At 36.0% G+C, this 17,857-nt stretch overlaps 1 protein-coding gene across 1 annotated transcript in view; it reads left to right on the top strand.

The window, feature by feature from the left end:
* Window positions 1–17,857, top strand: part of GABA-B-R1 (gamma-aminobutyric acid type B receptor subunit 1) — a 268,778-nt gene that overhangs the window by 62,609 nt on the left and 188,312 nt on the right. The window contains exon 5 of the mRNA XM_090368625.1: window positions 5,827–5,892. Coding sequence (XP_090224751.1) covers window positions 5,827–5,892 — 66 coding nt within the window. The remainder of the gene's footprint in view (window positions 1–5,826; window positions 5,893–17,857) is intronic.

Here is a 17,857-nt window from a genome sequence, read left to right as displayed (position 1 = left end):
AAAGGAGGATCAAAGGGTGACACAAGTAATTATAGACCTGTTTGTTTAACTTCTGTTCCTGGAAAATTAATGGATGCACTGGTTAAAGAAGCACTGCAGGATCATCTAGACAAGACTTCAGTTATAGCTCAGACACAGCATGGTTTTGTTCAGGGGAAGTCTTGCCTGACCAATTTGATTGGATACTATGATGCACTCACAAAAGAACTGGATACAGGGAATAACTTTGATATTATATACTTGGATCTTAGAAAGGCTTTTGATACTGTTGCACATGGAAGACTGCTGCACAAATTGGAGCAGTGTGGCATTGGAGGCAAATTGCTGCTATGGATAAAGGGGTGGTTGAGGTGGAGAAGACAGAGAGTGGTAATCAATGGACACTGTTCATCGTGGACTAATGTTATTAGTGGAGTCCCTCAGGGTTCAGTATTGGGTCCATTATTGTTTTCTGTATTTATAAATGATATTGATGATGGTATATCAAACTTAATGTCCAAGTTTGCAGACAATACGAAGGTTGGCAGGGTTGTCAAGGACACTACTAACACTATGCTTCTGCAACAGGATCTGGAAAGGTTGAGCAGATGGGGTTGCTGTTTCCCATAGCAACGTATCAACTCTGTGGTACTACACTGGCAGTGGTAGAGAATGAAAGGGACCTGGAGGTGGTTGTGCAGACAAATATGAAGTTTTCTGAGCAGTGCAGACGGTCTGCAACAGTAGCTCATGGTGTATTGTCGATGATATATAGGAATTTTTCTAGCAGGGATAAGGAGGTGATTATTCCCTTGTATAAGGCAAGGTACACCTAGAGTACTGTATACAGGTCTGGAGACCTCATTTCAAGAAGGATGTAGAGATGCTGGAACGAGTACAGAGAAGGGCAACAAGATTAGTGAATGGAACATAGGGGTGCTCTTACAAAGAAAGGCTTAAGTTTTGCAAATTACAGTGTTTGGGGACTAGGCACCAGTGAGGTGATCTGATAGAGGTGTATAAAGGCTTGAATGGTTTGAGCATGCTCAATGCTGATGGGATTCTTCCTCTTGCTCAGAATAATCACCTGAGAAGGCATAAATTCAAATTGAGAAAAGACAGATGTAGGATAGGCGTGAGGAAATTTGCCTTTAGCCAGCAGGTGGTTGGTTGGTGGAATAGACTTCCATCCCTTGTCGTGGAAGTTGATAGCCTGAATAAGTTTAAGGCTCAGTTGGACAGGTATTTCGAACGAACAGAGGGGTGAAGTGGAAGTGGTTATTTTTTATTTATTTATTTATTATTATTATTATTATTATTTTTTTTTTTTTGGCTGATGCTGCATAAGTTTGCTTTCTTGCATCAAATGCCTCTACTAATGCTAATGCTAAAGAACAATGTGCATTATTACTTAAAGCTATCTATTGTCAAATTGATAATCAGATATGTGAACTGATACAAGTATTTCTCACTGGACCTATTGACTGTGGAAAGACATTTACTCTTAAATTATTGATGGAAACATATAATCGTTAAATGCTTAATTGTAACGTATCAAATATTCAAAATACATATGTTACTTGTGCCTCCACTGGCAACGCCGTTATGGCAATCGATGGTATAACCGTGCATTCTGCTTTCCATATATGTCTATCAAATAATCCTCAACTTAGTAATGAAATTCGTTAACAGTATAGAACTGCATTTCAACAAGTACATACCATTATAATTGGTGAAGTTAGTATTAGTGCAGAACTATTATCGATTATAGATATGCGTTTAAAGCAGATAACTGGTGTTCATGAAATACCATTTGGAGGTACGAATATATACTTCATTGGAGATTTATGGTAATTGCCTCCAGTGCGTGGTACATCTATGTATAAATTCCTGAAGAACTCATTGATTGCTCCAGAATTATGGCATTCACTACAATTTCAAGAATTAGTACAAGTTGTTCGACAGTCTGATAGTACATTTTCTAAAATTCTTACAAAAATACGCAACAGAGAAGTGTTATTACCAGATGAACTTAAAATCATAGAATCGAGATTTGTTATCAAAGATGCTACTATTTTATGTCCGCAAAGGATTCGACTATTTTTAAGAAATAGTGATGTAAATGTCTATAATATAAATGCTTTAGTTGCAGATGAAACCCATGAAGTGATTGCACAAGATTTATACCAAGGATATCATTCTGACGGACAGTTATCAAGTATGCAAAATAAAATTCATAAAATGTGACTGAAACTGCAGAACTTCATACATTCTACCATTATTGAAAAGAAAACTGTACATGATTACTACAAATATAGATGTAGTTGATGGATTTATAAATTGTGCAATCGGTACTTTAGTATATTTCGAATTTAATTATGACGAAACAGTTAAACGAGTATGGATGAAATTTCCTGGGTCAAAAATAGGACATGATCTTCAATCTCGTTATATACAATATGTGAGAGATAACCCATTTACCTAGTCAATCAGTACCTATTATAAAACGATCAACTATGATTCCATTCAAGAACAATAGGAAATTAACATATAGATGTAGACAATTTCCTTTAATATTTGCTTGTGCTTTGACTATACATAAATCTCAAAGAGAGACCTTCGACAAAGTTGTATATAATTATGATAAAGATCATCAACAGCAACTTGTGTACGTGGCATTATCTTGAGTGACCTTATTGCAAGGTTTATATATTACAAATCCCCACGACCGATTTCATATTGCACCACATCAAAACTACTAGTAATATAGAACTATGTGCTGAATAAGATCGCTTGAAAATATAATAATAAGCTACCATCTCTACAGGATGAACTGCAGGATTTCATACAAAGTAGTATATCTATATTGTCAATGAATGTACAAAGTTTATGGGCCCATGTTCGAGATATCGAAACAGACACAATCTTACAGCAATCTAAAATATTGATATTAAATGAAACGTCGTTGGATAATGATGAACATATATTACTTAAAAACCATTCCAATGTGTGACTCAATTTGAAAGGTCAGATGTTCATAGTGGTGGTGTTGCGATATATCAACGTGAAGGTTCAGCTATCATCTGTACACCACATATCTTGCTCAACATAATAGTAGCAATGTGACAGTGGTATCAGATGAAATTGGAGACATTTGTGGATCTTTGTGCAAATTCAATAGTGAATCCATTTTCATCATTGCTACATCTAACGACATCACTCTAGGGATGTCGTTAGATGTAATTTAAAATTTCATAAACAAGAATTTGATGCCATATCTATTGAAGGTGCAAAATTATTGGAAAAACCACTGGATCGTATGCTTTAGTTCTTGCTGGTGATTTCAATCTAGAATTAAATTCTGAGGCTGTAAAGAAGTTTTGTAAATTTGTGAAAGATGTCTTCAATTTTGATATTAAGTCAAATACTTTAGTAAATACTACACGTAATGGAACGACATTCGATGGAGGGTTCATTCGGGAATTAAAATCATTTGAGTGTCAAATTTATATACAGGTAGTTCCCAACTTTACGAGTTAATTTGTTCCTAGCACGCGCTCTTAAAGCAAACTCGTAAAGCGGGAATTTATTTCCCATAAACATAATGTTAAAAATAGGGGTTACATTTTCAACAATGAAATTAGTTAGCTAATTAGTTTGTTTAAACAATGGTTGATTTATCCAAAGAAATGAAAACGTAGCCTGTAAAATCAAGCAAATTATAATAATTAAGAAAGAAAATATATGCTTTAGTCAAGGCTTAATAACAGTCATTACTAATAATAATAATAATAATAATAATACAATAATAAAGAAATTAATAATGACTCACAAATGTTAAAGAAAGTTTGTTCTTCATCACCTTCGACTAAATGCACACTCGTTGATCACTCATTATTGGCTTGGCACTCATTGATTTGTTGCACAAGTAGTCATCTTCTTCAGAAATGCTTCAAGAGATGTTTGTTTCCAAGGTAATCTTCTCTTTTCTTTATAAATTTCAATAGCATGCATAAGCAATTATTGTTTTATGGTTGTGACCTCCAGAAATGTGATTTAGAAAAATATCACAAAGCCGTTCAGAATTGGTTCTTATAACAGAATATATGATAACGATGAAAGTGTAGTGCATTTTAATTATTTGAATTGGTAACTAATGCAATTTACACTATAAAAACGACCTTTTAGAGAGTTATATAGTGAAAATTTGGTAATTCTTGGAACAAATTACCAAAAAAACAATGTGCTATTGGGTTCACATTACGATATTTTCATGATACAATGGTGCTTCTGGAATGGATTAATTAATATCGTAAAGCAGGGTATCGTTTAGCTATGTGTGTGGGTTTGAAATGCGATATTTATGAATGTTTAACATTCAGTTTTTGCAATTAATGTTCATATTTTCGATTTTGTTGATTCTTGAAAAAAAAAAAAAAAAAACTCATAAACCCGGAACTCGTAAAGCTGGAACAGCTCGTATCTTATTTCAGTTACCATAGACCAATAATTTTTGTATTATTATAATATATTTTATACGAATTATTTCATTGTACATTAGTACAATGAAAAATTTCTTTCATTGTACTGAAATTATTTATTCAATAAAAATAATGCAGTAATACTTCTTTTATTTATTTTACTGTATCGGTTTTATAATGAGCTCCTGCAGTAAAGATGTTTTTAATGGCTGCCGCTGTGACATTATCAGTGACACTAGCAGTCTCAGAGTAGAGTGGCAGCAACTCATTATGTACCTGGTACATTGTTACATAAATTTTTCATTTTTTTGACATGTTTTTCATTTTTTTGACATTTTTTTGAAATTATGACATGTTACATAAACATGTCATAATTTTTTTGACAGATTCAGTCCTATTCCTCTTCCATTTGCATATGGCATCACTAACCATTGACCTAGGAATCCCCAGAGTGACTCCAATGTCTTGTACAGAACATTATGTGGCTTGCTTATGTAGCATCCTACTATCATTCCATGTTGGAAGTCTGTTAATTCTGTTGAATGTGTCATCTTGCATGCCCACTTTTTCAGTTGTCTTTTTGAAGCCCAGTGTGCATATTTATAGCAAGTTCTGTGATGTGTTGTATGCATAGGGCCTGTTTCCCCATCTGTGGAGGGGTGTACGGATATTAATGGTAGGGCAGTGTATAAGAGCTTCAGGACTGTTGGGTAGGGGAAAGGTAAGTGGGAAGATTGGTGTGCCACAAAATAAAAAAATAAAAATGCTGAGACCCACTGGCCTAGAGACAGCTACCATCGTTGTATAGTGTGTGTATATTGCTTGGTAAGGGAAAAGAGGAAGAGAATTAATGAATGCTTGGGATATTCTGGTATTTCAGTAGGTAGACGAAAAGTTTGCTGCATCACTAGACTGTGGTATATTGGACTAATATTATTCACCAAAATAATTTACTTTACTCTTAGGATTTGTAGGTTGAATGAGTGTAGTTCCAAGGGAAGAAAGAGAGAGAATTCCTTGTGAATTGCAGATTTTGTGAAGTATGATAAAGAGTTCAAATGAATTTGATAGATAGAGAGGTTTTGAGTCAAAATGACTTAAATATTATACAGATACATATATATGAAGAAAATAGAGAATTTGGGAGATAAACAGAATGCATTTTTTTTTATCTTGCATTATAATTTTCAAAAATAGCCTAAATTCTAATTTCAGTAGCAAGGTTCTCTCATTAGAGTATATTTTGTATTGTGTTATTTTAGTCATGCTATCTTAGAATATATCAGATTTCCAAAATAATGTTAATATCAGAAAAATTATATTTTTGTATTCATTTTTTCTACTCACTTATTGTAATGATTACCAGCGTCAAGATGCAAGAATAATTGTCGGCATGTTTTATGGAGCTGCTGCCAGAAAGGTTCTTTGTGAGGTAAGTGGTTATGCTTTATCTTCTCATAAGTTCCTTTGGATTTTTATAGCGTTTTTATTTTATAGTTTTATAGCCTATTTAATTAAGTTAGGAATATTAATAAAGGATGTTAAGAACATCCTTTTTACTAATATTAACTTTTATCACATTAATAATTTCTCATAAGGTGAAAAACACTAAGAAACACTTCTCTGTTTTAATTTGCATTTGTATGGAATTCTGATGTGATCTGAATAGTGTATTGTTAATGTTACACTATTCAGATTGTTGTATTGTTAATATTACACTGTTGTTAAACAATCATAATTAAGACATAGTTCACTGCATAGAATGAGTATATTTAATGGAAATTTAATGTCTTACAAGTTACTGTACACTACAACTCCCTTTCTTGAGAACTTTATCTGTAGAAATTAAATACTAATTAAAGGTGTGCAAAATGTGCACATTCCAAACAAATGGATGTACCCATTAAAGTATTAATTAAAGACAAATTGATGCAAGGAAGCCAGGTTTATTCAATATCAACTTGAAAAAAAAAGAGAAGTCTCCTTCCTATCCAGGTGTTTATCTAACCATTCCTTAAATATGCATAAGCTCTCCAGTTCAACGGGATGTGATAGTAATTAATTCCAATGGATAATAACCCTTTTGCTAAAAGAATTTTTTTATAAAACCAGTTTCTTACTGCCCATTAATTTAAGTGAATGTCCAATGTCCCCTAGTTTGTGTCATCTGCTAAAGTAAAAAGACATCTGTATTATTTAATCTACACTTCAACCCACAAAATGTTTTTTTTTTTTTTTTTTTTTTTTTTTTTTTTTTTTTTAGCAGATCTGCTACCTTCCTGAATTGGGTTCCCAAACCTATACAGTAATAAATATATACCCTAACTAAGGTTTTATACAATGGAATAATTGCTCTTTGTCTCTATAGGGCACTGCAAATCTCCTTGCTGGTTACTTTTTGAAGTTCATACCATGCCTTTATGTTTTAGTCTTTGCTATTTCTGTTTAAATGATTGTATGTTACTATTGTGTATTCTAGTGTACTCTGAATTGTTTTTTTTGTTTGTGTGTTGTGTGGAATTATGGTGCAATATTTTGCATAAGAGCTTTGGAATCTCCAAGCCAACAATACTTCACCACGTTCCACCTGCCACTGTTATCACCATTATCATTATTGCAGAGGCAAGGATCATTATCAGACTGCCTTTCAGGGTATGTCATGCAGGGAGAAAAAAATCGCAAAAAATGCAATAAAAATCATGTTCAGTCCTGCTCTGGAATTTCCAGTGGTAATAAAGTTGATATGGTTCAGCTTATTCTTATGTAGATTTCTGTGGTAATGACAAAGTGCTTTGTTAACAGGGTTGTATTGCATTCTGATGTAGGAAGAAACCTTCACAAGACATGTGTTATGGAAAATTATGTAAAACAAATTGATTGCTCCAGTTTTAAAGAAATACTTTTTTCTTGGTAAAATATTAGGAGTTTAAATAATAAACAAAATGATTATGACGACTTAACTTGGTACAAATCAATTTCATTTTATACGCCTTATGGAAACCTGGTTAAATGATAATTCTGAGGAGCTGGTCTTTCTGTCAGTTATGGTTATTTTTATTAATTTTTGTTTTTATGAAAACCCCAAACAAACGAGGAATTAGAACCTATAGTACTTAGTACTGTGCAATGGGTTGGAGGTTGAGAAGATGAAAGATAATATTTGTTGGCATTAGACGAACTTGTGTAGCCTGTAATTTTTGGGAAATACATATGAATGAAGGTTGTTCCGGAAAACGGCAGTTGAATGAATAAACAAAGAAGATGAAAAGTTGGTTCTGTGAGTTTGAAGTTGGACAGTAAATGGTTTTTGGCTGGTGGCAGCATGTGTTCGGACTGTTTTGAAAGAGAGAGCAGGAGTTATAGAAGCCAATTCAGAAGAACAGTGTCCATGGAAGTATCCGCAGAAAAGGCATGCAGCAGAAACAGAATGTCTATGAGACAGAGAGTGGAGAGTCTGTTAGAGATGAGTCATTAATTAACCTAACTGCCCTCTTCTGAATGGAATCTAGAAGCCTGAGAGAGGTTTTGGGGGAACTGCTTCAGATGTGGGAACAATATTCCATGGTAGGGCAAATTTGCAATTTGTACAGAGTGAACAGCTGTTTGGAAGAAAAGTAATGCTGAAAGCGAAAGAGAAAACTAAGTTTTTTAGATGCAAATGAAGCAGTATTTGAAATGTGCTTGTGCCAAGAGAGATTAGAAGTCGGGGTAATCCCCAAAAGAGATATATCATCTTGCCTAGAAATCAGAGTGTCACCAAAGATAAGCAAAGGATCAGAAGAATCCTTTCTGCTAGATATATTGTTTGTTTTTTATTTGGTTTTTAGGAGCATTAGCAACTAAGGCCATATTGCTCCAGGGATATGCGGTGGTCATTCCCTGACCTTTCTGCATCCTCCGTATTTGGTGGTCATGGGCTCGAACCCCGGTCTAATCAAGGAGCGTGTGCTACGCACTGCTGCACCTGGCTATGGAGGCGCCTTTGCGAGATATAAGACAGGACTGAGTTATAGTAGGATTGAAATCAACTAAGTTGTCTTTGCACCACTGGAGAATTACTTGGAGATCAGCATTTAAGGAATTGGTAACAGATATTCAAGAAGTTGAAGCTGATTGAGCAGGGCGAGATTTCTCAAACTGGAAAGTGGAATGCAATGTGCTATCATCAGCAATACTATGGATGAAGGTTATTAATATACAAGAGGAAAAGAGTGGGGGAAAGAAATGAACCTTGAGGGTAACCAACATTAGTGGAGAAGTTAGAAGCTATCTACCATCACCCTCAGTGAGTGATCAGAGAGAAAATTGGATAACCAATTACAAAAACTTCCACAACGACAGATGGAAGTTTGTTCCAGCAATTAACCACCCGCTGGCTAAAGGCAAATTTCTGCATGTCTATTCTACTTCTGCCTTTTCTTAATTTGAATTTATGCTCCCTTAGGTTTGTAATCTGAACAAGTGGAAGGATCCCATCAGCTCAACCCATTCAAGGCCTTATACACCTCGATCAGATCACCGCGCAGGTGCCTAGTCTCCAGCCACTGCAATTTGCAGAACTTGAGCCTCTCTTGGTAAGAAGATCCCTTCATTCCACTCACCAGTCGTGTTGCCCTTCTCTGTACACTCTCAAGCAAATCTACATCCTTCCTAAAATGAGGCCTCCAGACCTGTATGCAGTACTCAAGGCATGGCCTGACCATTGCCCAATGATATTCCTATATATCATTGCCCTGGTAGCCTGTCTCCATTGCTCAGAAAACTTCATATCTGACTGCACAATTACTCCCAGGTCTTTTTCATTTTCTACCACCTTAAGTGTAGTACCACACAGTTGGTACGTTTCTCTGGGGTTACTTCTACCCATATGCAGTACTTTGCATTTGTCAAGGTTAAACTTCAGTTGCCACTTCTTAGCCCATCTGCCCAAATTATCTAGATCCTGTTGCAGTAGCACATTGCCATTACCGTCATTAACAACCCTGCCAACCTTTGTATCATCTGCAAACTTCGACACTAAGCATGATATACCTTCATCAATATCATTGATAAATATACAAAACTACAGTGGACCCAAAACCGAACCCTGTGGGACTCCACTAATAACATTAGTCCATGAAGAGCAGCACCCATTAATTACCACTCTCTGTCTTCTCCCACTCAACCATCCTTTTATCCATTGTAGCAACTTACCTTTAATACCATTCTGCTCCAATTTGTACTGTAGTTCTCCATGTGCAACAGTGTCAAAAGCTTTCCTGAAATCCAAATATATGATATGAAAATTATTTTTTGCATCCAGTTCCTTTGTAACCACATCATAATATCCTATCAGATTTGTCAGACAAGACTTTCCCTTAACAAACCCATGCTGTGTCTGAATTATTGCTGCAGTCTTGTCTAGATGATCCTGCAATGCATCTTTAACCAGTGACTCCATTTTTTTACCCGGAACAGAAGTTAACTAACCGATCTGTAATTACTCGTGTCAGCCTTCGATCCCCCTTTGTGAATTGGGGATACATTTGCACATCTCCAGTCCGTGGGGACCTCCCCTGAGTCCAAGGATGCTCTCATAATTACGTCTAAGGGTTTGCTTAGTTGCTTTGCTGCCTCCTTTAATTTAACTGGATAGATCCCATCCACCCCATGTGCCTTTCTTATGTTTTACTTCAATTTCTCCTCCACTTTGCTCTTAGTTATTACAAAATCATTAAGCACCCTGCTACAATTTGATAACCTTCTGCCATTTTCAAACTTTAATAACTCCTCATGTGTGAATGTAGATGCAAAATACTCATTCAGTTTGTTTGCTATCTGAGCAGGATCATCAACAGTGGAACCATCAATATCAAGTGGACCAATCAGATTCATACCCTTCCTTTTAGATTTTATATAAGTAAAGAAATCCTTGTTGTTTTTCTTAGTATCTTTTGCCAAAGATTTCTCGTAATCTGCTTTTGCCTGCCTAATCTCCTTTGTGACCTAATTACAGACTAGCTTATATCTGCCATATTCTTCTGAGTCTCTTGATAATTTATATGCATCCCATGCATTTTTCTTCTCTGTTACGAGTCTCATTAATTCATTTGATAACTATTTAGGCCTAAACCTTGAACAATATTTCTTAATAGGTATGAAACTTTTAGTAGCATCCATTTCCTTGAAAGATTAATTAATTAATGGGAAGCATTCACGGAATTAAATAGATTAATTCCTTGAATGCTTCCCACTTATAATTTACTGTTGGTAATTTCGTCAGTTGATCCCACTGTACAGAATTTAAAAACTGTCTGAGACCACTGTACTCACCTTTACGGAAGCAAAAACCCTTTCCTTTACCCCTGATGGTAATTATATCTCTAAGTAAATCCCACATCAGTACACTGTGATCACCGCCACCTAGTGGTTCCTTTATCTGCAAATTCTTAATACATGAATGATCACTGCTGATAACCCGATCAAGAGTATTACCCTCTCTGGTTGCTTCTCGAACATGCTGCTGAAGAAAACAGTCATCCAATAAATCCATAAAAGTCTTACTAGTGTGTGAGTGACCAACCCACAAGTTCCAGTCAATATCTGGGAAGTTAAAATCCCCCATTATAAGATATTCTGATTTACTAGCCCACTCTATTTCTCTGTGCAATTGTTCATTGTACTCATTCGAGTCATTAGGCCTATAACACACTCCCACTCTTATTTTTGGTTTTGCAGTGCTTATGTCACACCAAACTGACTCAACAGTGCACTGTTCATGTATATCAACTGGATGCACTTCTTTTGATTTTATGTTTTTCTTAATTAACAGCATAACACCTCCTCCCTTCCTATCCTGTCTATCCTTTCTGTACACATTGTACTGCACAAATTTCAGTTCTGCATTCCTTATATCTGTGTGATACCATGTCTCTGCTGGGATCCGGAAAAGTTGCCCATCACATTTCGCCCCTGGCACATTTCATATTTCGTTTCACCGCATTTCGTCTCACACATTTCTCCCCCGACACATTTTGCCCCTAGTAGATAATGAATAGGCTATAGAAATGTAAATAATACACCTAATTTTTTATTAATTCTAATTTATTTTGTTTTAATAGAATGAATCAATCAAAGGGGTAATCAATCATAGAATAAATGCACATTATTATTGTTTAAAACTCGAAGTTGTATGCAATGCAATGCAATGCCTATAAGGTAATCAATCATATTACGATTTTGAAAATCTTGGACTATTCTTTTGATTCTAGCAGAAATTGCAGCATACTTCTTGTTTCTTTGATTCCCTGAATCACCGGCAATTAGTTGTGTAATTTTGAAATTGTGCAGCCCTTGTTGTTTCTTTAAAGAATCAATGAATCGGTAAATATTTGGGAATAAAGTAGCACAAGTTTCCTGAAATCCCCTGTGCCACCCCACCACGCCGTTGTTGGTATATTGCTGATCATTCAGTGTTCGTGTGTAAACATTCCACCATTCGATGGCAAAAATGGATAATTGCCGGCCTCTCTTTTGTCTTCTTCCAATATATGTATCTTCAAAGTAGTTTGCAATCACCATAGCTTCAATGGGGAAGTCATCAGCCTCAACTAAATCTTCAAATGCTTGAATAACGTTAGCAGGAGGAATAAATGCCAATGCTGGAATCATTCGGATCCAATGAGCAAATTCACGGTCTTGTTCGTATTGAACTTTTAAACCTTCATTCAGTACCTTTCGCCAAACGCTTTGGGAAAGATGAAAAAAACAACCGGTATTTACAATACCAGGAAATTCTTGTTGGAAGGCTTGCATGGCACTTTGTTCGAAATCTTTAATAAGTCGCTGGGGTTAGAGACCCAGGTGTAGATTTTTAACTTCTTGAAGCACCTTGACGTATGTGGCACGAGTTATGTTTGGAAGAAGCGCGTAGACCATTGGAATAACTGCATTGAATTGAACCACATGAATTGTATAAAGCTGCTGGAAATGCGTGGGTACTGTGTTAAAAGTTCCATCAAAAAACTACTCCTGGTTACTCGCCAATAACTGAAGATTGTTACTATTGGAAAAAATAAGCATGTGACTCGAGACCAGTTCGTCCTGAGAATCATACATTAAAAACTGTTGTTCATTGCCATCGATAATAATTTCTTGATAATTTTGTGGAATTACTAGGTCCTGGAGATTGCTCGGTAAACAGGAGTACCATTGTTGCATTGAACATGACGAATGGTTCGTTTAAGTGAATCCTTTTTAGGAAGTAATGCCTTGACATTGGCATGAGCCTCTGCAATAACTGATGCAACAATTTTCTGTGGTCATTCGTTCGTGGTTGTTGCATGTTGCCGTATTTGACCAATCAATTGCAATGCTTCCGACCTTGCAGCTTGAGCTGCATGGTTATGTTTAGTTACGACTTTCACAACTGGGCCTTTTAAACCCTCTGTCCAAACACGCCCTTTGCAGGTGGAACGTTTTTCACAAACCCAGATTCCATGTTGTTCATCTAGAGTTTTCTTTGAAAACACGTAAATGTGGTTGTCATCATCTACTACCAATTTTCTTTTGCCTCTTATTGACGGAACACTTTTTGCCATTGTACACACAGGATTAATCAATCAAGATGCAAAAATAATATGCAGATTTACTGTATTGCACTGCCTCTGACACTCAACTTGTTCACACGATGCACTGCTGATAATGAGGCGGCCACAGAGTAGTAACATACAGAGTGGACACTCCCATACACGACAATGGCAATTCCGGCTACATGTTAAAATCCCATAGACAGTGGAGGCCCCACTTTCAGAACATAGAGACAGGCCGGAACATTGTGAAGTTAGCAATGTTCCTGGAGTATTTTTTGAAGTTTTGTTATTTCGTTAGATAATATATCAATTCGCAGATTATTAGTATATAATTTTCATAGTTTATTGTTACTCCAATCCAAAAATAGCAACACTAAGAATGGTGGATGATTAGCAAACCATAACATAAGTAAAGGTTTCGGCAATAATATGCAACCGGTTATAGAGGCAGTGTGGTAACATGAAATGCAGCCATTTTCTCTTTCTGCGATTCGAATCCCACGTTTTCCTACCCTGGTATTTTCTTTCCCCCCCACTTATACTTTCAATTCATTTCTCTGGTTAAATATGGAAATTTACTTGTTTTCACCTAAATAAAATTATTTAATTATTAATAAAGATTAATATTTTTATAAGTCATGGCCAAACATCCATAATGTTTGGATGTTCCATCCTTCTCCATCCTTAGAAGAAGGAGGTTAAGATGCCATTTGTAATAGACATTAATAAATACAGATTTTGTTTTTTATTTACACTACTGGGTGTAAATAATCAGGTGGCTAATTATAGCAGGTTTCAGTACAATTCTGTGAGTACAATGAGGCCAGTACACCTATCTCACTCTATTGAAACCTTTTTATTTTCACTCACTTCAATCCAGTTGTGTTTACATGAAATTCTGGCACCTCCGTAGCCAGGTGGGAAGGAGCAGCAGTGCGTACCATACGCTTCTTGATTAGACTGGAGTTTGAGCCAGTCACCACCAAATACGGAGGATGCGGAAAGTCAGGGAATGACCACTGCATATTCCGGAGCAATATGGCCTTAGTTGCTAATGCTCCTAAAAACCAAATAACAACAACAACAACAACATGAAATTCTGTATTTATTAATGTTTATTGCAAATGGCACACTTCACTGTCATCTTAATATCCTTGTAAGCTGCATTTTAGGCAATGTCTGGCCATTATATTTTTAAATATTACTTTTTTGACCTTAACGCCATAAATTTACATCTTGTTTTAGGTTTCATTGTAATGAATGAATTGAACTGCTTTTAACTTTGGTTCTAATTTTTATTTAATTCTTTTCCTTTATTTATTTATTATTTTATGTCTGGCATCCTATGAACACTGCATCATTTCCCTGCTAACCAGAGCCACTAATAATTTTTTTTTTTTATACACTTCACAGAAATACGAAGAATCTGGAATGAATTAAAAATTTGAAAGACAATTCTCTGTGACTAAATTTTGACTGTATTTTTGCTGAGTTAGTTATTTTCTTTAACAAAAGAAATTTAGCATTCTTTCATTTAGATCATTATTTGAGTTAGCATTACAATAACAAAAAAAAAAAAAAAAAAACTATATAATTGAAATTATTTTTATTTATGAATTTTTTTCATTTCATACGAAAGATATTTCAATTGTGTGTAGTCCAATGCAAATTGAATTAGTAATATCGTCACATGAAATGTCCTGTAATATATATAAAAAGAGCATGCTGATTTAATTCATAAAAATAACTCTTTCACTTTGTCAGTGAGACTCTGGCTGACTTGACTTGATTTCAGAAACAGTAAAGATGTTATGACATATTTCATGAAGTTTTTTTTTTATGGAATAATTTAATTATTCATAAACTATTACTTGGATTAATATCAATACACTATTCATATAAATTAGTGTAATAAGTTATGAATTAGTTATTAATTAGCTATTCAGTATTTTTTTTTAAAAACCATTTCCAGGTTCTATCAATTCTGAAAAATTATCTTAAATGTTCTTTCGGAAATCGGTACAATCAAACTCCAGATTTATCTCACACGAAACACTTATTTCTGTGCATGACAGCAGATAATCATAATAATAGAAAAATAAATACACAAATAATTATAACAATAGTAAAAAAAGACTACTTAAAACAAAATTTCTACGTTTAACGAACACTAGAAATCGAGACACAGAAGCTACCACGTGTTAGCAACTTAGCGTTGGGCATGCACATTATTACTCGTTGAGTTTTGATGGCCACAGATTGCTGCATTAGTTTCATGTTCTGAAAGTGAGGGCGCTGGGATGAATTGAGCAAGAGTCCACTCTGTATCTTACTTCTCTGTGGAGGCGGGAAAAAACAGCAAACGCGCACTGTTGACTGCACCACGAAATGTGAGGAGAGCCAGATGTAGGAACTTTTATTATTTGAATTTAGACAAATCAGAACAAGATTCACTTGTTACTGAAAAGACTCCTATAAGATTAGTCACTGTTCCCTCCCCCATGTCCGTCACTAACCACGTGACTATCGCCCTCGTAGTCGAGTATGTATTCTTTCCATTGTGAAAGGATTAACAGTTCCAGTTAATCCTTTCACAATGAAAAGAGAACCCTGAAGACATACAAAAGGGGAGAAATACGTGACAATTTGTATACGAATGTAATTTTGAAAATTTGTTCGGAAAAGTTAGAGTTATCGGAAATTCAGTTCGAGTAATCGGGAGAGGTAAACCTGGAATCTCCACTAAAGGGGCTGGGACTTCAATAAAAATTCGAGTTATCGAGAGTTGACTGTACAGTATTTACATTTCTGTAGCCTACTCATTATTTACTGGGGATGAAATGTGCGAGGCGAAATGTGCTGGGGGCAAAATGCGGGGGCCACTTTTCCGTAAACCGTCTCTGCTATCCGAACAATATCCGCCTTTGATATCTTGACCAACACTTCAAATTCATCAAATTTATTTACTATACTTCTAGCATTGGTATACACGCAAGTATACATGTACGTATTCTTATTATTAGTTACCCTAACACATCCCATATACCCACCTGTTTCACGATGATTTCCATCAGTCCCTGAAACCTCCAGCACCTCTCGCTCCAGGTCGCTACTTATTCTAATAGAAGTTGTGCAAGAATCACCTTCATATCTGCCTGCGGCTACTTTTAACCTTTTAGTCTGTGAATCCCCCCCCCAAGCTAGCAGTTTTCCGACCCACCTAACACTGCCTCAATAGCATCAGCAAATATTCTTGTACCCTTTCTATTTAAGTGTATTCCATCCCTGTAGAAGCAGTCTCTTCTGTTAACAAGCACAGACCAGGCTGAAAAAAATTTTACCCCTTGAGCCTTGCACATTTTCTCCAGGGCTGAATTGATTGGCAAGGCTCTCATCATGTATTCTCTCCTATCGTGTCTGGGCAGAATTGTAGACACTTTCAAATTTAACTCGAACTCATGACTTTTTTGCAACATTGACCTGAACTTGTTAAGTAAATCTGCAGATCTCCTACTCTTAATGTCATTGGTGCCAACATGTACAACAATATCACCTTTTGTGCCCTTAAAAGATGACATATGCTTTACAACCTCATCTACTTTTGCCCTGGCAGACATACCCTGGTCCTGTTCCATCTATCCTTTTTACACAATATATTCCCCATCTCCCTGACAATAGAGTCACTGCTTATCAGCAGTGATCATTCGTGTATTAACAATTTGCAGATAAAGGAACCACTAGGTGGCAGTGATCACAGTGTACTGATGTGGGATTTACTTAAAGATATAGGCGCCTCCGTAGCCAGGTGTGAAGGAGCAGCAGTGTGTAGCACACGCTTCTTGTTAGACCGTGTTCGAGCCCATCACCACCAAATACGGAAGATGTGGAAAGGTCAGGGAATGACCACCACATTTCCCGGAGCAATATGGTGTTAGTTGCTAATACTCCTAAAAACCAAACAAACAAAAAAAACAAACTTAAAGATATAATCACCATCAGGGGTAAAGGAAAGGGTTTTTGCTTCCGTAAAGGTGAGTACAGTGGTCTCAGACAGTTTTTAAATTCTGTTCAGTGGGATCAACTGACGATGTTGCCAACAGTAAATTCTAAGTGGGAAGCATTCAAGGAATTAATCGTGGAAGCTACTAAAAGTTTCATACCTATTAAATAATATTGTTCAACGTTTAGGCCTAAATGGTTATCAAATGAACTAATGAGACTCGTGACAGAGAAGAAAAATGCATGGGATGCATATAAATTATCAAGCGACTCAGAAGAATATGGCAGATATAAGCTAGTCTGTAATCAGGTCACAACGGAGGTTAGGCAGGCGAAGGCAGATTACGAGAAATCTTTGGCAAAAGATGCTAAGAAAAACAGCAAGGATTTCTTTACTTATATAAACTCTAAAAGGAAGGGGATGAATCTGATTGGTCCACTTGATGTCAATGGTTTGACTGTTGATGATCCTGCTCAGATAGCAAACAAACTGAATGAGTATTTTGCATCTACATTCACACATGAGGAGTTATTAAAGTTTGAAAATGGCAAAAGGTTATCAAATTGTAGCACGGTGCGTAATGATTTTGTAATAACTGAGAGCAAAGTGGAGGAGAAATTGTTGAAGTTAAACATAAGAAAGGCACCTGGGGGTGGATGGGATCTATCCAGTTATATTAAAGGAGGCGACAAAGGAACTAAGCAAACCCTTAGCCATAATTATGAGAGCATCCTTGGACTCAGGGGAGGTCTCCACGGACTGGAGATGTGCAAATGTATCCCCAATTCACAAAGGGGGATCGAAGGCTGACACGAGTAATTACAGAC

Source organism: Mastigoproctus giganteus, chromosome 2 (genome assembly GCF_048544385.1).
Source record: "Mastigoproctus giganteus isolate SK-2022 chromosome 2, ASM4854438v1, whole genome shotgun sequence".
Taxonomy (NCBI): domain Eukaryota; kingdom Metazoa; phylum Arthropoda; class Arachnida; order Uropygi; family Thelyphonidae; genus Mastigoproctus; species Mastigoproctus giganteus.
This window is presented reverse-complemented; position numbering and strand designations above follow the sequence as displayed.